The following is a 23619-nucleotide window of genomic DNA, read 5'->3' as shown; positions in this document are numbered from 1 at the left end:
GTGTGGCTGAATATTTCTAAAGGCTGTCTGTTTTGCTGTTGAAAAACTCCAACCATAACCTTCAGCCAAAATCTGTTTTCTTGTCATTTCCATCACTGGTTCCAGGCCTGTCATCTGAAGCAAAAGAAAACAATTTCACTTTTTTTTTTTTTGCCAAAGCAGGAAGTGAAAGTCACTCTCATTTCTTTGGATCATTCAGACAGAACACCTTAATAGTTAATTTTTATTTAATTTACATTTATGAGATTTATATCCCACCTTTCCACCAGGGACAGAAGGTAATACACTAAGCACTCCTTCCTCCAGTTTTAGTAATAAAACCTTGACTTGATAGGCAATCAGTAATTTACCTGCATAAACCAGAATAAAAATATTTCAGAATAATCCAATATGAACTTCTGTCCATATTGCCACCTCAGCTAGTAAACTCTTCAAGTAACACAATTTAAAAAGCATATATTGGACATCATGATGCATACAAAATGCTATGTATGACACTTTGCATATGTAGAATGCTATGTATGATATACTTATATATATGAGTGTCACTTGCATATTTCATTCCATACATCATGGCATGATTTTATTATATCAATTTATATAGCCATCTTGCCAGAGATGGTTAACTTAAGGTTAAAAATAACAATCATATGGGAAATATACATGCAAGAATATATATTAAATCAGACCACCCTGTCTTTTACATGCAAGAGTTGCATGACAACCTAATTTCTACAACAAACATGCAGAATTTTCAAGGCTGGCACGGTCAGTATGGAATGAATAAGCAAAACTTTACATTAAAATAACTTTCTATAGCCCTGGAGCCCGAGAACAGAATTCTACAATGATTGGCAGCAATTATGCAGACTTTTCCAGAGCAACTTTCCCATATTATAGACTGAACCCCATTTTTCTCCAATTCCAGAAGCTCAAGAAAAGCCTGAATGAAAACACCATACAGTATATTTCTTCCAACTCTATATCATCCTCAAAAAGAGAAAGGTGAGAAATTTAAATAACAAAGAGTCAGCGTGTGAATGTGGTGAAAGCAAGGCTTGCTTGTCAAGACAGAAAGGTATGGAGAGAAGGCATCGTAGTGAATGTTGGTGGTGGTGGAAACTACGCTCACAGTTCCCATTCCTTTCTCTGAACTTAAGCCTTTAATTTCTTTGGCTTGTTGTACCTTACTCCTTTTCTACACTTCGCGTGTTGCTTACCCAAAGGAAATAACCTGATAGGAATGTAATATAAATGTACATCTTAGCTATTGTCTTCCAATTTATATCAGAAAGTCATTCTCTGCACGTCACTGGAGGGGGAAGACGGAATTCTAAGCTGTTTGAACGAAAATTGAGTCCAAGCTCACCACGTTCTCTTCCGCCTAAAAGGTAGTTGGTTGCCCCCATTGATGTTAATACTCATTCTATCTTAAAGGAAAACCCGCCCCGTTTTAACCCATTTTTCTCGTCAGCCGTTGACTTATTACTATCAGGGGCCCTTTAAGAAGGTGGAGAAGACACGCCCCCTCCTCTTGGAGATCGCCTCACAAATCGCAGGCGGGGTCACGAAAGGGGCCAATCAGCCTCTCTCTTAGTACGAGGTGAAAGAAGCCGCTGCTCAGAGATAGAGAAAGATGGAGGCTTTCCCGGAGGGTGCGGCATCGGTGGACGGCGACCGGGTGCCGCTTGCTCCCGGCCTTTCCGCTCTGGTTCCCGACAGGCTGCATCAGCGCGAAGCGGAGCGGCGAGAGGAGGCGGAGAGGAGGCGACGAGACCGCGACGCGCAGTCGGTGCTAGAAGAGCAGAGCGATTTTTTTACCGCCTCCTTCGCCCGGGAGCGGGAGGCCATCGAGGCGCTGCTGCGGTCGGAGCCGGCTCGGGGTCCCGAGGCGGCCACCTTAGCCGTGTCTGAGGCGGCTCGGCGGCTGCAGGATCTGCAGCGGCTGCTGACGGATTCGGTGCGCTTCTTGGCTCCGTATGAGGTGCGGCAGGGCCAGGCGGCGCTGAGCAAGCTGCAGGGCGCGCTCTCCGAGAGGCGTCTCCAGCTGCAGCCGAAGAAGCGGTTCGCCTTTACCAAAGCCCTCAAAAAGGATCCCGCCTCGGTTCCGTCCAAGCCTTCCGCTCAGCAGCCGCCCCGGGAGAGCGCCACGCAAGGCCGAAACGAGGCGGCCGCCTCCACGCCCGTGGACCCAGGTTGCGGCTTCAGCCGGGCCGAGGGACAAGCCCTAGAGCTCGGCCCGGCCGACCTGCTGCAGCAGGACGTGGTGCTGTCCCACCTCCGGCGCTGCCGGGTGCGGTTGCGCGGCAACCCCAACACGCTGTTGGTGCGCGACTGCCACGGTTGCACGATCTTGTGCGGGCCCGTGTCCACCTCGGCGCGGGTGGATGGATGTAGCGGTTGCCTTGTGGCCCTCGCCTGCCAGCAGCTCCGGACGCACCGCGCTACGGAGACGAGCTTCTACGTGCAAGTGACTAGCCGAGCGATGCTGGAGGACTGCAGCGCCCTGCGCTTCGCCCCATATTCATGGGATTATGCGGGTATTGAGGCAGATTTCGAGACTTCTGGGCTTGATAGAAGCAGGAACAACTGGAACCAGGTGGATGACTTTAATTGGCTGGCCAAGAATGAGGCTTCCCCGAACTGGTGCGTGATCCCGGAAAAGGAGCGGATCACGGAGTGGAACTGAGCTACAGCCTGCATTTCCAGAGGACTTGAAGACAGCAGTACTGAAAAGAGGACTGACCTTTTCAAAGGGTGGAACTAAAGCTGCGTTAAAAAGACCTGAATGATGTTCACTATCTCTTTAAGAAGTATGATTAGGTTGCCAAAATGCTTGTCCTGGTAGCCTTTCACTGTTTTCTTGCTAACTGATTACATGTCCTGGTACTAATGCCTAATATTGTGTATTCTCTGGGTTCTTTCTACAGTTCTGCAATTGTAGCTGTAAGATTATGCTTTTTGTCCTCTTAGAAAAAATCTTGTGAGGTTGAAGATTTTAAATTCTGTTAAAATGTTACACGGTTAGCAATTTGTTCACCATAATACTGATTAAAATTACTATAAATTTAGACATTGGCTGTAATGTGTTTGTGATGTATATGGACTAAAAAGGTGGTCTTCCTGAAGGGTAAGTGATATGAGATATTTAAGAATGGTTTAAAAGTATTGTCAATTTTTTTTGCCAGCTATATAAGAAATAATTTGGAGATGCTAGAAGTAGTTCTGAAACCATGCACCTTCACTTGTTAAAATAGTTGAAATTATGCTTTGACCTGGAGCAAATTCTTTATGAGATGCATCTTTATCTACTAGTTCCAAGGCAGAGAATTCTACAGAATTGATCTGCAAAGCATTTTGAAGGTTATTCAAAAAATATGTGTCAGTTAACATTAGTTCACTTTTACAAAACATGCAGGTGTTGAGTTTACAAAAGTGCTTACTTTCTGATCACAAAATGTATGTGGTTTTGCTTATGCTGTGCCTGTAAGCATTCTGAAGGTATATATCTAAAAGGACACACCAAAAATATATATAGGCACTGGGCACTATCTTACCATAGATAAGCACTTTAAGTGGGAGAATGTTTAGTAGATCCTTAAGTCTCCTTCTGAAATTAATAAGGTTCCAAAGGGTAAAGTTAGGTTGGATTATACCAACAGTAAACTTTCTGCTACATTTTGTATAAAAATATTTATTTTCACAATAATATGTAAGATTTTATATAACTGTATGTACATTTCAAAAATATTTCATAATCTGAACATATCAAGATTTTTATTTGTTTTATTTCCACTTTATTTTTACAAATACCTTGATTGAAAGCAATTTTTCAGTTGTTTAGAGAGCCATATAGTTATTTATTATTAGCAAATTTACTGCATCCATTATCTTTTTTTCTTAACTTTTATACCGAAGTAATTCCAAATTTATAGAACCTGCACAGTATTGATGATAGAGCTGTACAAGGCCTCTGTAAGAAGTGCTGAACAATGCACAGGAGTGCATATGAAACTTTTGGCTTTGGAATATTAAAGCAGCTGCACAGTTGGCAAGCTTTGTGGGGCTTCTTCAGAAGTTGTTCTTGGCTATCTCAATACTCATAAAAGCAGCCACAAGAGTCTCACAATGTGGCTGTTTTAACTGTTTGGAAAGAGGTGTTGTATATGCTCACAAATTTTGCTGAGCACCTCTAAGAATCCTAATAGATTAAACTTAAATTGCTGTACTACAGAATATTAGTTTTCTGCATTTTTTTGTGTCCAGTAAGGAGGGTAACTGATAATGCCTTGGATTAAAGCAGTTATAATTAAGAGTTTCCTAAAAGTTGTGTTCCAAAAATAATCAATTTTCAATGCTTTTTTAAATATCCTCATTGTGATTTTATTAGAATAAGACTGCAAGCTTCACTGGGGAGGTAGGAAGTTGCCTGTACCTCAGGGTCCTTAGATGTTGAATGGGTAGTTTTGATGAACAAAACCTGGCTGCTCTTTTACCTTTTAAAAGAAAAGTTACAGTTTTGCTGAATGCAACTTCTCATAATAGTATTATGTGATGGGGTACCAGTGAAAGAAACCTAGCGTACATGATAGGAGCCAATCTAGAAGGAAGATAGTGGGACTGAAACTCTCCAAACTAGAAGTTGGGTATAGTTACTCTAGGCTTACTCTTTTTGTGTTCCTCCAGGATAGCCCTGGTTGTGCTATAAAAACAGCAAGTTCTTGGATCCATTTTTTTCTTGCCAAAATAAAAGGCATAATTTTCCCACCTAAACATTCCAGCTCCCCCCAAAATATATAATATGAAAGTTAGTCCCATCTGTTCTTGTGGTATCACATCATTGTTTTACTACCACTTTGTTCCTGAGGGAGCTAACTTTTAAATAGTACAGCTTCCAATCACAACAAGATTGTCTGCCATTACCCTACAGTGTTAGAAATTGTAATGGTAGAAGGTGATAATATTGTTCCATTATTTTTATCATAGTAAAAAGTGCTGAATCTTTTGGCATTAATATTCAGTCTGGGAACTTAACAAGGAACCTATATATAAAAAGCACGTTCAGTTTCAAATTACACTGAAATGAGAGTAATTAAAGAAAATGCAGTAGCTAGCCACCCATGGCAGATTAGAGAAAAATAATTCAAATTTGTTAATCTATGTGAGTTCCCTTAAAAGTTGTGCAAGGAAAAAGCAAGTGTACTCTCAGTTACAGGCCTTGCTTAATTCTGTGAAAATTGTATGATCAAATCTCAATTTCAGGTTTTAAATCTTGAGGAAAATCTTGATAGGTTTGGTCACTGCCCTAAAGTCATTCCTACATATCATTACAATTACCAACCTTCAGAAGCTCAGCTTTACTATTTCTCAGGTGATTGGAGGAACAGATGATATGATTCTCTAAATAATAGGAAGCTCCCATTAGAGTCCAATTGCAAAATGTTACTGTGTATAGTACGCATACATCTGCACATCAACAAATTTTGCAGCCACAGTGATAAGTTACATTTATAAAAATGGCTTCTATTTAGATCTATCTACTATGACATCTCATAGCTTTAATTTACTGTTGTAGTGAGGGCCTTTTTAAAACATGTGGAACTGGAAATCTCTCACTATGGGTTGTTTTGTAACATAAGATTTCTGCTCCAGTCTCCTTACATTTTGAAGGTGAAAGGTTGCAACTGTAATATTACTTGAGAAAAATCTACATTTGTAACATCTTGTTTTCTTGAATGTCTTTTTAAATGGAATTCAACATTACAGTACTTGATCAAATAAAAGTGCCTAGCCCACCAATATTATGCTCCTATAATTGAATTGTTAGCTTTGGGTGATGTGTAGCTATTCCTCTAAGCTTACATGTTTATCATCTTTCTGTGGGAATTCAAAGATAATGCAAAATTTATTTTTTAGTAATTAATTTAACAAAGATTAGGTCTTTGTTGTTTAAAGCAAGAGTTTCATCTTCCCTTAATTTTGTGAATGTTAGGTATATTTTGGTATATTGCAAAGATTTTTAAAGTATTAAAAATTGCAAAAATAAACACAAGATGAACAAGTTCATGGGAGACAGTGTAAGTTTTTTACAATCTTTGCACAGCTCACTTTTAAAAATGAAGCAAGCATGCCCCTAGTACTGATATTCAATAAGAACTAAACATAGTTGGTGCACAGGTCCTCAAATTTACAACATATATTACTAAATTTATATCCCATTTGTCCAGCAGCTCAAAGCAGCATACATAGCGTTCTTTCATCCCTGTTTTCCCCCAACAACCCTGTGAGGTGGGTTGGACTGGGAGAGTGACTGCTCCAAAGCCATTCAGTGAGCTTTCAGTGTCTAAAGGTGGACTTGAACCTGGGTCTCCCCATATTCTGTCCAACACTAATCACTATACCACACTGGCTCAACTATTGCCATATGGTACTGTAAGTTCCATCGGAACACCCTACTAACATTTTTAAGCTCAATAAAAAACGCTTTTCTACCTTAAATAGTGATGATGGAGTTTAGACTTGCTTTAACAGTGGAACAATTACACGTTCTGTTTGCATTGTGCAAGAAGTTTCTATCTCAGCAAGCCCTGCTCCATTGTTGGCCTTTTCTGATTAACCTGTAAACTGCTCTATTTTGAGGCAAAATACCTTGGCAGTTTGATATAGTTTCTGTGATGATTTAATAAAGTTATCAAAATCAAGGTGGTAACCCTTATTTTTCAGTTTTAAAATGCTTAGATTGAAAATAATTTAAAACATGACCTAATTCTACCCCCAAAATGCCTTAAGTCCCAGAGGATGTCATTCAAGGTGAGTGACATAAGATAAGCAGTATCATGTACTGGTTAATTTGTAAGTCAGTATATAAGAAGCATCTGATATAGGTTTCAAAGTAGTTTTCCGGGGGGGAGGGGGAAGAATGAGGCAACTTTTTATACCTTAGTTTTCAGTTATGTGAAAACAAATCCATTGAATAGTAAAAAGAAAAGATTATTTTCTTGGCTCATCTGTGGACAGAGATTTCTTAAATTGGATTACACTAATTAGTATTGGAATGACGTAGTGTAGATCCAGCTTTAATTATTTGAAACTGAAACAGTTTCTCCTTTGTATAGAAGGGACGACCAGAAATAGTTGTGCATGTTATTTGCCAATAATCTTTTATTCATGTGATCTTTAAAAAAACTTGCTCATTTGAAAAATTTAGCTGTACTTCTTCAGTTTCGGGCTAAGCAAGATGGAAGAACTAAATAATGTCCCAACTAGAGCGGTGCCCCTTTGAATCTTCAAGGCCTAAGTGGTGGCAGATTTTCTAATCTTAACCCTTTTCAAAGAAGGGGTGATTTGAGGAGAAGCTTGGTACAACCAACATTGTGAAAAAGATGGCAGTGATGAAAGTCAAGTTCAACCAGAAGAAAAGGGTAAAACTAGCACAAGGATTATGGCTCATGAATTGGTTTTCAGTGTTTGCAGGAATTATTGTTTTTTCTATGGGACTTTTCCTGAAAATTGAACTCAGGAAGCGAAGCGAAATGATGGACAATTCTGAAAGCCACTTTGTGCCCAATTCTTTGATACTGGTAGGTCTACTTGCCTGTGTGTTCAATGCTCTTGCTGGCAAGATATGCTATGATTCCCTGGATCCTGCTAAATTTGGAAAATGGAAGTTTTTCTTGAAACTCTATTTAGTCTTATGTGTAATTTTTAATGTCTTCATTCTTTTTGTTGCTCTTACTTGCTTTCTGATGAGGGGTTCTCTTGAAAGTACACTGGCGGATGGGCTAAAAAATAGTATGAAGTTCTATCGTGACACAGATACTCCAGGAAGATGCTTCATGAAGAAGACAATTGATATGCTCCAGATTGAGTTCAAATGCTGTGGAAATAATGGTTTCAGAGACTGGTTTGAGATTCAGTGGATCAGCAACCGGTACTTAGATTTTGGTTCCAAGGAAGTGAAAGAGTAAGTAGTTCAAAGGAATTTAATTTTGTTGTATGGTTTGTGCCTTTAAATCTTGTGTTACATGTCATTCAGATTTTTTTAAAAAATACTACTGTGAATGGCAAACTAAGGTCAGCAATAAAGAGTAATATAAATTATTACTTTAATTAAGGAAACCAACATTTCAGACTCACAAATATATAATTTAATTGATTAATTTCCTAACTTTTCCCAATATACATAGTATTGTCTTGTACTGTAATATTATAACTTTAACAATGATTTTTTTAGGAGTATTTCACTATACCTTTCTAGCTTAGGGTTCATCCATTCACTATATTTTTATTTGGCCATCATGCCTGCCTTTTCCCTAATCTGAAAAACAAAGTAGTAGTATAATACACCAGGTTTCACTAAAAAGCTTACACAACTCTTTGTTTAATATGGATTTTGCAGGAAAACTTCTTGTTTGTACATTGACATTTATCCTGACCTCTGTTAAATCACTCCATAGCTATTCTTGGCTTTCTCCTCTAGCTGGATAAATGGATGTATAGAGCTCTACAAATGTACATGCCCTCAAATACATAACTTCTTTTGCCACTGAATTTATAAAATTGAATCCACACTCTTTCTTTTCAAGGATTCTAATTATTTCTCAGTCTTGAAAGCGTGACTGGATATGCTTTGGTCTTACCAGGTTACTTCTGCTATAGATATTTTTTGAAAATATCCTATCATTACTTTCACATCCTAGGAGGAGATTCAGTTTCCCCTCAATAATTAATTATAACAAAAAGAAATTGCAAGTCTTCAACTGGTTAAGAATTTTTAATGCTTTTGATTGTCACTAATAGACAACTTAAACATTTACAAAATATCTTAACAGTGAGCTATTGATCTGCATCAGTAGTTTTGTTTGCACTGGACTCAATGGGATTTATGTTTAAATAGATATCTGGGAGGTACATAGGATTTCACTGTCAGTTGCACTGTAAGCAGTTGGACAAGTTCATTGTGATTAACACAAATCCCATCAGTTCCAATGGCACTTAAACATGTGCATCTGGATGGTGATAGAAGTCCGGTGCTGAAGTTCTGAATTTTAATATATTCATATTAATATACATATTTTTCATTGAAACATATGTAAGACATTTAAGTCATTGTATGTTGTATATTTCAATATCTTTTTATACTTTCATCTGTAGGAACAAATATGAATTATTCAAGATATGTGCAATAATGGATGTTTTTAACTTTGTTCTTTAGTTGTGGTGATTTTCACCTGAACGTTATAGTCTTAAAGTAGTCCAATTATATAAATACCCATTTTATTTATATTTTAATATAAATGTTATGCGGAGCAAATATTTGAATCCGAACCATTTAAATTATGTCTTGATATAAACAACTACATGGAAAGATGTAATGAGATGACCGCTATGCTGACATTATCTGAAGATTTGGAGCTTGAGTTTAATCCATCCGCAGGAGGACAGTCCGTGAGAAATAGAACAAGATTATGTTGTCAGACACACATGTAATACTGTACTATATTTAAAAATGAAGATAGAATATCAGGTTTAAACGTAGTCTCACTACTTATATTTGCTACCTAGGAAAATAATATGATCAGTTTATTTGGGATATGGATACGTAAACAATTCTCATTATTATCAAAGTGCACAATGTATTTGAATGTCTCAGGGACATTATCCAGTTCATACTGAAATCAGCAGAAGGCTGAGTGGAGATAAGGCTATCTTACTGGTGTATAATGCTTTGGAGATTATAAATAGAGTCAGGATTATCTTCAGATAAAAGAATCTTTTAATCACTTTCAGATTTGTCAGGTAATAATAATAATAATAATAATAATAATTTATTAAACTGGTATGCCACTCGACTCTCAACAACTCTGGGCAGCTCACAACAATCAAAGAAATTACAATAAAATCAATAAAACATAAAAAATAAAGGTAAAAGATGGCAACCACAATGAAGTGAGAGGTCTCACTCTCCCTCCCTGAAGGCCTAGGTGAAGAGCCAGGTAAGAAACGTGCCTTTAAACACATACACGGATTGCTGCTAGCCATGTACCACATAACCCAATTCAGGAGGCTACCCCTTGTAAAAGGAATTCTAATAATTACTGCTTCATTAGCAATCCATTTGTTGGATACTTCACATATCCCTCCTGGAACATGAAATGATTATGTCATGCCCAAGAACAATTCTGCTTCTCTAACATACTGCCTTACTCAGCCGTTATGCCTAAAAGTGAGGGAGGGGGCAATACTTATGAGATAATCTCTCCTTCAGATTCTAATTTGTGCCCCATTTTTCATGGCCATCTGCATAGGGAGCCAATGAACTAAAAATTAGTCCAATCGTACATACATGAATAAGTGCATATCCATCAAAACTTTTCAGTTCTGGGGTTTGTAAAGTTATGCAAAGCACAGAAAAAGAGTAAGAGGTAATAAGCAAAAGAAACACGAGAAAATAAAAAGAAACTTAAAACTAATCTACACCAATACCATTCAGTAACACAGTGTTCCTCAACCTTGGCTGCTTTAAGCTGTGTGGACTTCAACTCCCAGAATTCCCCAGCTGTCTGGGGGATTCTGGGAGTTCAAGTCCACACAGTTTAAAGCGGCCAGGGTTGAGGAACACTGCAGTAAATCCTTGTTTCTACCATGTCCATACATCTATTCATATGTTGCCTTTTGTTCTTTACAGTTCTCTCTCTCTTTGAGTATCTCATAAGTTCCATCTATCCAACCATAACTTTGTGTTCCTATCAATCCATTCGCTATTCATATAGCTGTTTTGTAATTAGATTGTCATTCTCTCTGTAGGATCAAACCATGCTACTTTTTTATTCAAACCTGATTCATTCATCACCCATTATTTCTTTATCCATTTTCTTCTACAATATTTCCCTGAACGTTAAGATACTCCAGAGAGGTCTTTCTGTCTTAGAAATTCAAGAGAGGATCTTCTCTGTGGCTCTTTCCAGCATCTGGAGTTTTCTTTTAACTTAGCCACATCAGCTTCTTTTGAATTTCCTTCCACCAGCAGAGAGATTATTTATTAAAGAAGCTGACTTGGTGCAGGATTTAACTGATAAGTTGTTTGTTTTATCATCTATAAATGTTTTAATTCATTTTTTTTGTTTTGTCTTATTCTATAGTTTATTTGTGTTAAGTATCTTGAGCATCATTTGTAGTAGAAAATGGGGTAATTTAATTTTAACAATAAAAAGCCCAAGCTGTGACTTCAGGATTCCTTGGGAGAAACCATGGTAGTAAAATCGTTGAATTTAACTGTAGCATATTAATATCCTAACCATCCACTAAACCCATTGGGCAGCCTTCAGCATTTACTCCAATAAATTCCTATGTGCACAAAATGACTCCCAATATTTAATGGTATTTTAAACTGGACAAAATATCTAAACCTGTTAATGTCCTCTATCATATGAGACAACTGTTAAAGGTTTTTCAGCAGTGGATATATCTGAAATAATCACTTCTAATTTTGGACAAAGCTCTGGTGAGTTCATCAGACTGACTAATAAGGAAATAACGTTATAAAAATTATCTGATTCTGATACTGACTTTTTGGTTGTACATGAAATATTAAAAAATAGTAATTAGCATTTCTGTTGTAAACCAACAACTACATCCCAGCCTTGTTTTACGAAGGATAAATACCAAACACTTTTACTGTCTTGTGTTTTTCTCTGACAATGTTCTTTCTCTTAATTACTTCTACCTAGCTCCAGCTAGGATCCTGAGAAAGCTCATCAGTGTTGGAAGAACTAGTGTATAGTTGGATGAGCAACCACTAAGAAATCCCCATATATAGACTAGACTTGGGGAGTATAAATATCCTGGAAAAATGACAATGGGAAATTGCTTCCAGACTGTTGCCAAACAAAAGCATGGACACATCCATCTAACTCACAGGAGAGTTGACTTGCTTCAATCACCTGATAATTGTATAGTTTTTATACCATTCTTTTATGCTTACTGAAGACTTCTTAGGTCCCCTCCTTTTATAATCTACAATACATTTCAGTATTATTTATTCAACAGAACACTTCCATTGCCTTCCATGGGACTTACTGCCAATAGAAAAGTATAGGACTATGGCATTAATCTTTGTTCATTCACATTTTCATTTTATTCATTCCCATTCCCATTTTCAGTGGTGATATTCGTTGCCCAGACCATTTTCTGATTCCCAGGAAAAGTCTGGTGGGGGTGTGTGTGGACAACTGCTGGCAGTTCTTTAACTCCAAGTTTTCAAGTTTGAGTTGGCTATTAATAAATAGCATTTGAATTCGAATAAAATTTATTTTGAAGCAAAAAGTTCTTTGATGTTTGGGGATTAATGGACAGGCAAGTAGCCCTTATGTTCCTTCTTGTATTTAATATATATATTAAAAGTTTTGCAGAACAAATTGAGGGGTTTCCTTTAGTCAACTATTTTATTAAAATACACATTAAAAAAAAAATATTTTATAAAAAATAGAAAATGTGAATGAACAAAGATTAATGCCATAGTCCTATACTTTTCTATTGGCAGTAAGTCCCATGGAAGGCAATGAAAGTCTTCTGTTGAATAAATAATACTGAAATGTATTGTAGATTCATACCTCTCCTCCAGGAGCTCAAGGAAACGTACATAGGTCTCCTCCCTTCCATTTTCCCCCACAACACTAACCCTGTGAGGCAGGTTGAACTAAGAGAGAGCAATTGGCTCAAAGTAACCTTTTGACCCTGGTCTCCTGGATCCTAGTCCAACATCTCAACGTTGCACCTGCCTTTTAACACAACTTAGTTCCTCATTAGCATGTAAATGTGCCAAACAGTTCCCCATCTTTTCATTTGATGGTTGCTGGTAACATAGGTCCGAAACAAAAGGGCTGTCCCCACTCTAGCTCAAGTAACAGAATAGCAGATGTTATAAATAAGAACTATCATATCCAGATGTTCTGGGGAAAATGCAGATTAATTCACATGCTGCAGATGGAGCCTGTGGAGTCCATGATGTTCCATCTTTCTCAGTGACTATTTTTAAGTACAGATTTGCTGTCATTCATTTTCAGTCGCATTAAAAGTAACGTGGATGGCAAATACTTGGTGGACGGCGTTCCCTTCAGCTGCTGCAATCCAAGTTCTCCGCGACCATGCATCCAGTACCAGGTTTCTAATAATTCAGCTCACTACAGTTATGACTACCAAACAGAAGAACTCAATCTGTGGACCCGTGGCTGCAGAGAGGCTCTGCTTAATTACTACAGCGGCATAATGACCTCCATGGGCGTGGTTGCCCTCTTTGTCTGGCTTTTTGAGGTAACGCAATTGGCAAGCTAACTTCTCTCTCTTGTTCAGAATCATAAAGAATGAACAGTTCTCCACCAAGAAGTGCTTCAATGGCAATTATTATGGGCAAAGCAGCAATCTACAAACAATATTGCAGGGTATTACCAGCCTTGTTTAGATTTTTTGAGGGAAAGGTGGTTTTTAGAAGGAAAACAAACAGGGGTATTCTACCCCTCCCCCACCCCCATCTAAGCCATACTATAAAATAATATGAACATCAGATTTGGCACAGTTGCCACATCAAACCCAAGTATTTCTTGCTATGTAACAGGAATGGGGAGGAACTTCCTTTTGTGTCATAAATATGAGATACTTTAATGGGGCAGAAAATATCTCATTGACCCTAATCCCCTCTCTACAATATTAGAAGTGGTTAAGACTTATGCAGGCCAATTCTCTCTCCTTCCATTTTTTTTCTTCCTTCCCTCAGTCAGAATTCACCCATATTGATTTGATCCTGTAGGATGAAAGGTTCTTACGGAACTGGATTTTTTCTTATGAGAAAAATCTGACATATCTTGGGATATCTGGAAATACACATAGATCCATGCCTTCTTTTAGTGTCTATCACCAGCTTGATGAGGTGCCCCAGTTCCCATTTTTCTCTCTTCTATCCAGGTTTGACTGGATCCCATGTTACTCATACGGACACTAAAAGAAAGCATGTGTTTCTGCATATTATGGACATTTTTATTCATTTACTTATCATTTAAATTTCTAGGGCTGCCCACTCACCAATGACTCTGGCCAGTGTACAAAAGTTAAAAACAGAGAAGACAATGCTTTAAAACAACAAATAAAAGAAGGTCATATCAGGGGAGAAAAATGGAACTGTTAACATAACTCTTTCATAGTGGAAAATCATGCCTGGGAAAAAATCCAGGTCTTCAAGGTGCTCTTGAAAGCCATCAGGGTCGAGGGTATCACAATCTTTGTGGAGGGGGATGCTACACCACAATAGAGAAGATATACCCTCTGGGTACTTTAAGATGGTGCTGCTTAATAGAGGGAACACAAAGCACAACAACCCTATCAAAACATATGGGGTAGGCAAAAGCAACTGGAGACAGATGGTCCCTCAAATATCTTCCAAAGTATGTCATTTGCCTGAATGAGAACACTGAGATCTTGGAGGCTTTAAAGTCAATAAAGTATTCTTCTTGTATTTATATATGCTATAATTGCAAGCATTCTGAAATTAGTACTCAGTAAGCTCCAACCTCACTGAATTAATTAATATAAAGATTACCTTAAGGAGTAACAGAAGACAAATTATTCATTATTGTAAAGTTCTAACAGATATTGGGACTTGAATACTATGAAATATTTTAAATGGACTTAAAACCATAAAAATTGTGACTCTTGAAAACAAACGTTTCTTCTGATTGATCTCTAAAAAGCAGATAGGGATCCCTAATATATATTATATATCCATAATTTATTGTTACATCTTTTTTAAAATTGCCCCTTTATTGACTAATAGGTTAAACACATTTGTAAATAGCAATGGTCTGGATTTGTTTCTAAAAGCAACGTTGCTGATTCAGTCAGAAGGGTATTAACTGTAAGATACTGTGCTAAAACTTACTAACCTCTACTTATCTTGCTATGTCCAGATGCCATTAAAAGATTTGACAGAGCGGATTACAAATTGATTTTAAAAAAAAATATATCAGAATTGGGCTTCTTCAAAATTCCAATGGCAACTTGAATGTAGGATCAGAACATTTGATAAATTGTCCACCAATTGAACTGGCTTCAAGATTTGTAAAACATGAAAAACTAATGTACAGTCTTTGTATTTCTCCTTAAGATGACATATTTATCTATGTAACAGGGTTCCCAAGTTTCTGTATATGTTTTTTTTTTATTTCTCTTATGATTTCTCTTTAATTTTTTTATGACTGATTTTTATTTATTTTGTGTGCTTGTTTACTAGAGCTTATATGCTACTCCAGTTCAAAAGGACTCTCATTAAAATAAAGGAAAAAATAAGACCTTATACATTATTTACACATTTCATCTGTAGATGAATTGTTCTAGAATGCTATCATTTATAGCTGCCCCTTGAGAAAGTTTGCAGTGTGATCTAAGAAGGTCCTCCCATGAGATTGAATCCAAAGCTATGCATTCTTACAACCAGAGAGACAGTGTGGTCACAGCTTTCTTCTCTAAGTTCCATAAATCAGCAATAGAAGTATTGCGTAGCTACCCTAGTTCTCACTCTGTGTTTGGAAAACATAAGAACATTAAAAACAAAAGATAATGTCTGCAATCCCCGCAAGCTCCTAAGATAGCTTCTTTTGAAGCAGATGTGTCTGCATTAAAATAAAATGCTCTCTGACCATCCAGTTTACGCCAAGAGTTTTCCTTGGGAAACCTAATTAGTTACTATATGGTTGCTTATCTTGGGCTGTATGTCTTCTATTTTTTTCCAGACTCAATTTCAAGTACTAGTTCTTGCTTTTACATATTTAAGTATTTTTAATCTTGACTGCTTCAAAGCAGCTCCCTTCCCTATGAGCTTCAAATCAAATCTTTATTAAGATCAAAGAGCAGAAGTTATGCACAACACAAAGAAACATATAGATGTAATAACTTTCAGTTAACAAGAAATAGCTTAATAGGAGGAAAATTTAGAATATGAGTTACAAATTGAAATTTAAAATTAGTTGGAGAAACCAGCTGTTGTTGTGTCTTCACTGTGGCCCGACAATAGATAGTAACACTCCTTGTTACATCTTTTATTGGTATATGATAGTAGCAGTTTGATGTAAAACTCATCTGTTTTGCCTGGGAATCAATGGAAGTTGGGTGCAAGACGGCATTTTTAAGAGTCTCTGTAGTAGTCACAATAAAGAAGCACATGCTGAAGTATCTCTCTCCAGAATCATACCAGTATTGATATTTGTGTGTAGGATTTTTGTAATATCTACCAGTTATGAGACAGAAGATAAGATATTATGCCTAACTCTGAAAACTGGGGGAGGTTAGGGTGCTCAGGGAGTTTACAAGTTTCCAGCTAACCCTGGTAATAAGCATTCTAGAGCTCTGTGTTAGGAAACTAATTTCAGTTTGTAGTTCTACATCCTCCAGCCTTTGGTATATAATCCTTTTAGCCTGGTCAAAGTCAGCAGAAATAAATTGTCCCTTGGATAAGCCAATGGTGCTTAATTTATTTCCTATAGTTAGAGCCCATAACAAGGCATAATTATTAAAATCTGAGGTAGTAGCCCCAATGGGAAGAACAGAAGTTTCAACCAGTATGCCTGTGGTAGTACAGGGCACAAAAATCAATATAAGCAGTCCTTGCTTAACAACCACTCATTCAGTGACCATTCAAAGTTACAATGGCACTGAACAAGTTGGAGTTACGACCAGTCCTCAAAGTTCCTGCCATCGCAGCATCCCTGTGGTCACGTGATCATGATTCGGGTGCTTGGTGATTGGTGTGCAATTACAAAGGTTGCAGCATCCCATGATCACATGATCACCATTTGCAACCTTCACTGCCAGCTTCCACCAAGCAAAGTCAATGAAAAAGCCAGCAGGAGGTTGCAAATGGCAACCACATGACATTGCGCTTAACAACCTCACGGATTCGCTTAAGAGCAGCAACTGGAAGTGCCAGAACTACCATCATAAGTTGGCCCAGTCATGTGATGTTGCACTTTGCATTACTTAGCGACAGAGTTGCCGGTCCCAATTATCGTTGTTAAGTGAAGACTTTCTGTAAACAATGCTCAAGTTATAGAGGGTAGTTTGGAGCATAAGCTATTATCATATATTCTCAATTTTTCTTCTATCTGGAGATTGGTTAAGCTGGCTTTGAGACTTTTGATGGTTCCATTAGCATTTTTTGTCTACAGTATATCTATATTGCTTGTGGACCCTCCTGCTGCAATTCCTGTTGTATTGTATGTAACAATTGTTGCCAAAAGATCAGCATGTATTTCCCCATACTTTCAGTCCCTGGTTGGTTTGTATATTATCATCCTGAACCCCGACCTCCATATCAACCTGCTGAGAAGGGAGAAAAGAAATTGGGGCATGTGGTGGTATAGGGCAGGCACATATTAAATCCTAAATGCTCATTTGTTGAGTATAGCTCCTCATGTAGCTTAGTGACAACAGTATAAATGTATAAATGTGTGTAATCTAATACTTAGTACTGTGACCCTGGACCAGGGACAGTTAATATGAACCAGACACTTGCCCTTCTTCAGCAAAGAATTAGGTAACAGAAGATCACAATGCAAACACTGATGTTTATGGTACATGTTGATCATATCAGGAAGGATACAGTGCTGCAGGTGTGAAAAGTAACAGAAAGGTCAGTTCAATAGCTTATCAAAGCATTCCAGAGGAAAGGATGCCACGTAATTGTATTACTCCTTTTATCTTTCCATTATCTTTCTGTTTCAAATGTAATTGACAAAAAGTATATAACTGGATGGTGGGTTTGCTCAGGGCTCTCTCCTGCTATGGGCTGGCTGGGAGCCTGGTGATCACTGTATTTCAGTAAAGTGTACTTTGGTACTTCTGTCTCCAAAAGCTTTGGTTTTCCTTTAGGTGAACATTTTTCTCACAATGCCAGTACTGCCATCCAGGCCTTAGGATCAATTCTGGACCTTAGGGCCTTAGGATCAATTCTACTTCAACTCTGAGGGCTGGCTAAGAGTTTTCTTAAAACAAGATCATCAGATGAGATCCTTATCTTCTACAGAGTCAGAACATTCTTTGTTGGAGCCCCAATAACAGTGAATTCCTTTTCAGTTGACCTTTAAACGACTAAAATTGATTGCTATAATCTCTCTTTTATAGTTATTTTGCTGCAATATCTTTCCTTTGGTTGTATTAAACAAAAGTAGCTTTTATATAATTAACATTAAGTTATTATATCTTTTAAATATATACAGGCTACGAAATAAGCCAGTCTTTAGTCGAGTTGACCGACAGTTCCTTTTGTATCTCACTTAGATGTTAATAATGACAGGGTTGCGCCTGTTGCATACCTCCCTGGAAAGCATCGCCAATCCAGAAGATCCTGAATGTGAGAGTGAAGGATGGGTCCTGGAGAAGAGTCTGAAAGAGACTTTCAAGTCCACCCTGGAAAATTTGAAAAATATTGGTAAGGCAAACCAAGTGAATGCAGGGGTGGAAGCTGCAGAAGGTGAAGGTGCAAAAAACCAAGCTGTTGCAACCGTCAGCTGAGTTTCCTAGCTAACGTGACTGTTCCTAAAGACTGAAAATTGTGAATTTTAACTTTTGGAGAACATGAGCCATTACAGCTACCTATTCGTTTATTAAAAACGTTTAACATTTGGACTTACGGCAAGAACATTACAATGCATCTTGTTATAGCAAATATTCTTACTACAGACATATTAAGATGACTACTTTTATGGGAAAGGTTAAATATTATTTTAAAGCAAATACATCAGGGATTAGGGTCTTTCATATTAAAATTCAAGAATTAACGTGTATTTTGGTATTCTGGTACTTTGTATTTTGTTGTGGATCACTGGAAACTAAGGAGGAAATGTAATTATTTTTGTATTTTAAGTTTACAAATATTTGGAAAAATCTGTATGCTTGATTATGCATCCTTATGGTAGGGGAACAAAAAAAGTCTTGACTGGAAAATTGGAAAGCTATACAGAAAAATGCAGTTTTAAATTTCTTTTTTTGGACAAAAACAGATGTTTAAAATTGCTATTGAAGAACTGTACTAAGTCATATTTATTGGCTATATAGTAATAACAAAGTTAGTTGCACTGAATTTTTATGCACTGAACAGAAATTTGTAATTTTATAGAAGCAAGAATACCTAGCTTTGTAAACCAGCATAAGCTATAACCTAAGTTGCTGACACCTGCTCATATGTAAATCCGGTACAAAATCCAAGCTGTCTTTTAAGAAGGAATCATGAAACCCTATTTGTAATTCTTATCAAAAGAAAAAGTTATCAAACGCAGTAAATGGGTTTAAGGATTTTTTTCCTGGTACTATTCAGCAATAAAATATTTGCATATTAATTTAGTGAATTAGATGCTATGCAGGAAGAGGTGGAGTTGCCTGTTATGGTAATATACAGAAGACTGTTGCTTCAATACATTTTAATGTGAAATACTTCAATACATTTTAATACAAAATGTATTCACTAAGATTGTCTAGTATTATTTTGAGGGTGATAACTATAGGAGGTATCTTTTAATGTTTATAAGCTGGAATGAAGCATGGGGGGGGGGGTAAATAAATATTTATCTTTGTCTTATATGAAGCACTCACTCAGACATCACATAAACAAAACTTTGCCAGGTGAGCCTTTCCCAAGAGAAAGCAGAGATGTCTGCCTATTAATCAGCAGCCTAGTTAGTTCTGGAACTGAGCCAATCCTTGTCCAAAAGTCTTTGATAAAAGTAGTGAAGCAAGAGTTAATGTCATTAATGTGATGACAATGTTAAAGAGTTAATGTGATGTCTGCCTCATCAAGGCAGGGTACAGTTGCTCAGAGAGAGAAGTGGCACCAAAGGAAGTGACAGACAGGATATCCTTGTTGACAATGGCTCTTTTGAAGTGTAAGTTGAATTATAGCTTCAGATCAAGAGTCCACCTTGGCAGCCTGCTTTCACTGGTGGCCATTTTCCCAGTTTTGGCCCCTAGATTCCATTTAATCGGAAGAAGCAGAGGCTAAAACTGGGACCATTTCCTGAGCAATGGCATTGTAACAGTGCAGAAAAATAGATGACCAGCAAGTGGTTGCTCTCTTGCTCCAGCCAGAGAATTGCAAAACTTTTGAAATAAAAACTGTGATCCTGAAGGTGATATGAAATGGAATAGGATTGAACGTTTACGTGATCAGGATGGGGAGTTTAGCAATAAAAATGGTGGGGGAGGAGAGATGGAGAAGGTAGAAATACTATAAGAAATTATACTGCAGTAGTCCCAGTAAGAGGTGATGGTGTTCAAGCAAGGATTTTAATAACAGCAGTTATGGCAAGTGTTAAAGCTGAAGAACTATCACTGTTTGATAAAGAGGTGGAGAAAACTTTATACCTTTATTTGATTCTGCACAAGCTGTCTTCCCTCTGAAGTGGTTGTGCTTGTATTTTTTACGAGGACACTTTGGGAAGATGATTCCCCCAAATAATATCCAAATCCTGCAATATCTGCTGGAATGTTTTGAAGTATTAGTACAGACCTTTAAATCCTTAATGAGTTTTGTATTTCTTTGTTCCACAACATTTTTGAAACTAGAGATGAAAAGTAGGGAAATGGGAATCTGTCTCCCACATTTGGAAGTCTCAATATGAACATAATATTACTAAATATGCTAACATAAACATTAGAGATTTTGTATAATCCTAATCTATCATGGACCCAGTTAGGTCAATATGAGTCAAGTATTCATATAACAGGCAGTTGGGAAAAGATTTAATTAGGAAGGTTTCAGAAATCTCATTGGGGCTATTTCACTGTGCTCATTCTTTGTAATGTCATACAAGTAGTCATGTAAATATTCCAGAACTTTATTGTATTTAAATGTACCTCAACTCTAAAAATGTTCAACTCAAACAACAATTTTTCACTGGTGATTATGGTACTATTGTCTGGTTTCACTTTTTTTACTCAATACATTATTTTATTGCCATATTAGAAAACTCAAATTTATTTACAGTCTCCAATCATCACAACTGATCAAGGATATTCATTGTTAGATCAGCAAAAAGACCAGAATCAGATTTGTGTCAGAACACCAGAAGTATGTATATTTTTTGTTTGGGAATGTATTCGTGTTCTCTTTCCCTTGAAGAAGCATTACCATTATGTTGCTTTCTTTGGATCAAGAGAAGAGAGTGGAAATATCTTCCATTTGATTTAGCTATCTTATCGATTTTGCAGTAATATGTCCTAGTATTAAAGAATACTCATTCAGAAGGAAGGGAAAATTGATAATCAAGAATGTATCTAGAAAACATAACTATTGTGGAAGACAGGAATTCCAGTTCATCAGGGTCTTTTTGTCATGATCATGTTGTATTACGCAGTTTTTAATAATTCTCCTGTCAAACAAGAGAGATTATAGATATGATTTTCCAAATGTGAACATACTTAGATACTATTACAAAAAGCTTATTTTAAGAACATTTGTTAAAAGTTTGAAATACGTTTAATACAGTGTATTTTGTTCATTTGTGTTACTGATGTCCCTGCAGTTATTGCGTGGCTTTTGTTCACTTACAAGCATTCTTTGGAAGGATTTTTTTCCAACCTAAAAGGGTCATTTCAAAGATTACATAATATATTCAGATGCATTACAGAACTGCAGTCTTACTGAAGCAAACCAAGCATGCTTAGACAGGGACAACAGCTTCAGTTCCGTGATGTAAGAGAGATGGAATATAAATTGAGTAAATAAAATACATGCACATGAGTTTTCAGTATTAAAACTTAATTACCGCTACTCCTTTCTGCCAAGGCACTTCAGGTAATTTGCAATTTAAATTTCTTAATACAAGACATACCAAAAAAAAAAAAAAATCAGGGGAGCAGGAACAAAAATAAAAGCAGAAAAGCTCTTCACACTTGAAAATTATTTGGAAGAAGTGCTTTAGCACCTCTCAACTATTCACTTAAGGAGCCCAACCATTTTCAGGCTTCCATATGAACTTGAAAAATAATGCCAATGCTGAAAAACAAGTACAAATGATTTGTGGTTGTAAAAAAAACATCTTGTGGTTTTTTTATAATACTCTATTGGATGCTTATATTTTTCCTGATAAGGTCTGTAGGGATTTCACTTCTGCTTAGATTTAGAAATACTAAAGGAAAGTAAGTAAATGTTTTCCTGTTTTTCTAAGTCATCAATACTTTATGAAACATCCTAGGAGTGGAAAATATGCATAGCTTCTTCAGAGCTAATTATTCCTAAGTAACCTTAATACAATTTAGAAGATTAACCTTCACACATTCCTCTGTTCTTGGCACCTAATGCCTGACAACAGTTGCTTCCTTACGCATAGACTGCTTAACAGAAGCAAGAGAAGGTTACAGCAGCCTCTTCATTCTAATGGTATCCTCTTGTTGAACTAATAATTAGCAGAACATAAAATGATAAAGCAATTTTTTAAAAAGTATTCCAGAAATACTAAAGTATTAACTTTTCTCATGCTACAGTTGCCAGTGACTTAGATGGCCTTATGAGATTTTAAAAATTATTTCTGAAAGAACAAGATTAGAGGTTAATAAATAGAAAAGCCAAAGAAACCGAATGCCACAAGGTAACAGCTATCCTCTGGGAGATAAATGCCTAGATAATTTTATTTCCAACAAGACTACAGGCTGGTTAAATGCATGGATCTATTTTCAAGCCTAAAAACAAATAATCTAGGAAGGATCCAGCCCAATGATTAGATTCATACTTAACAATTGATACCATCCAATTCAGGATATGAAGCAACTCTATGACATCATGTTCGCCTTATTTGTAATAGATCAGATGAAGACTGTAATAGAGCAGACTCTGACAAAGTCTGATTTAGATACAATCCTAAACATTATTTTTCCTGCTTCAAATAAAAAGAGAATGTTTTGAGAACTGCCATCAGATACTGAGAATTCAGAGATTCACATTTTGTACCAAAAATTGTCCCACCTTACAAATAGAACTCATACAGAATGCTGTTTTGAAGGGCATTCCCCTTGATCTTCAAAAGTAGCTTTGGGGAATGAGTGCAAGGGGTAGAACAATAGGACCGTGCAGTCAAGATGGAGCAAGCAACACCAACTGTGAATGTTTAGATTACAATCTAATACAATGTACATGTGAGCAAAGAGTTGGAGGAAGATATACACTACTGTAAAACACTATCACCTTCAATGATAGTAGGATGATTAAATACATCTTGATTTGTTGCCCCCAAGTCACTTTTAAGTTGCCTTAATTTCTTCTTAGAGTTATTTACTGCTTTTCCCCGTAGCCTCTACCTTTGTCTTCCCTAGATGGTCTGGTTGTTTTCTGCCCAGTTTTCTTTCTTTCTTTCTTTCTTTCTTTCTTTCTTTCTTTCTTTCTTTCTTTCTTTCTTTCTTTCTTTCTTTCTTTCTTTCTTTCTTTCTTTCTTTCTTTCTTTCTTTCTTTCTTTCTTTCTTTCTTTCTTTCTTTCTTTCTTTCTTTCTTTCTTTCTTTCTTTTCTTTCTCTCTTTCTCTCTTTCTTTCTCTCTTTCTCTCTTTCTTTCTCTTTCCCTCCCTCCCTCCCTTCCTTCCCAGGCCACCAT

At 36.9% G+C, this 23619-nt stretch overlaps 3 protein-coding genes across 5 annotated transcripts in view; 2 read left to right on the top strand and 1 right to left on the bottom strand.

The window, feature by feature from the left end:
• The window catches only part of BICRAL (BICRA like chromatin remodeling complex associated protein), a 43143-nt gene extending 41568 nt beyond the window's left edge, over nucleotides 1-1575 (bottom strand). Inside the window, exons 1-2 of one of the 3 annotated variants that reach the window (XM_088147439.1) lie at nucleotides 1221-1575; nucleotides 259-350 (exon numbers count right to left, since the gene is read on the bottom strand). The gene's annotated coding sequence lies outside the window, so the exon portion shown is untranslated. Of the gene's footprint in view, nucleotides 1-258 lie in introns of all 3 variants that reach the window. The other 2 variants (XM_088147446.1, XM_088147429.1) reach the window with 2 other exon arrangements.
• A 51-nt stretch (nucleotides 1576-1626) lies between these two features.
• TBCC (tubulin folding cofactor C) lies at nucleotides 1627-6448 on the top strand. Its single transcript, XM_088147454.1, has one exon. The coding sequence runs from the start codon at nucleotides 1637-1639 to the stop codon at nucleotides 2687-2689; it is 1053 nt and encodes a 350-aa protein (XP_088003580.1). The 5' UTR covers nucleotides 1627-1636; the 3' UTR covers nucleotides 2690-6448.
• Nucleotides 6449-7257: 809 nt separating this feature from the next.
• PRPH2 (peripherin 2) lies at nucleotides 7258-23543 on the top strand. Its single transcript, XM_007439595.3, has 3 exons — nucleotides 7258-7963; nucleotides 13065-13311; nucleotides 18322-23543. Exons 1-3 carry the CDS (start codon nucleotides 7383-7385, stop codon nucleotides 18553-18555), a joined length of 1062 nt encoding a protein of 353 aa, XP_007439657.1. The 5' UTR covers nucleotides 7258-7382; the 3' UTR covers nucleotides 18556-23543.
• The last annotated feature ends 76 nt before the right edge of the window (nucleotides 23544-23619 follow it).

This window comes from Python bivittatus, unplaced genomic scaffold (assembly GCF_059951505.1).
Source record: "Python bivittatus isolate LINGU-HERP-01145 unplaced genomic scaffold, Pbiv_v1 ctg000020_np1212, whole genome shotgun sequence".
NCBI lineage: Eukaryota > Metazoa > Chordata > Lepidosauria > Squamata > Pythonidae > Python > Python bivittatus.
This window is presented reverse-complemented; position numbering and strand designations above follow the sequence as displayed.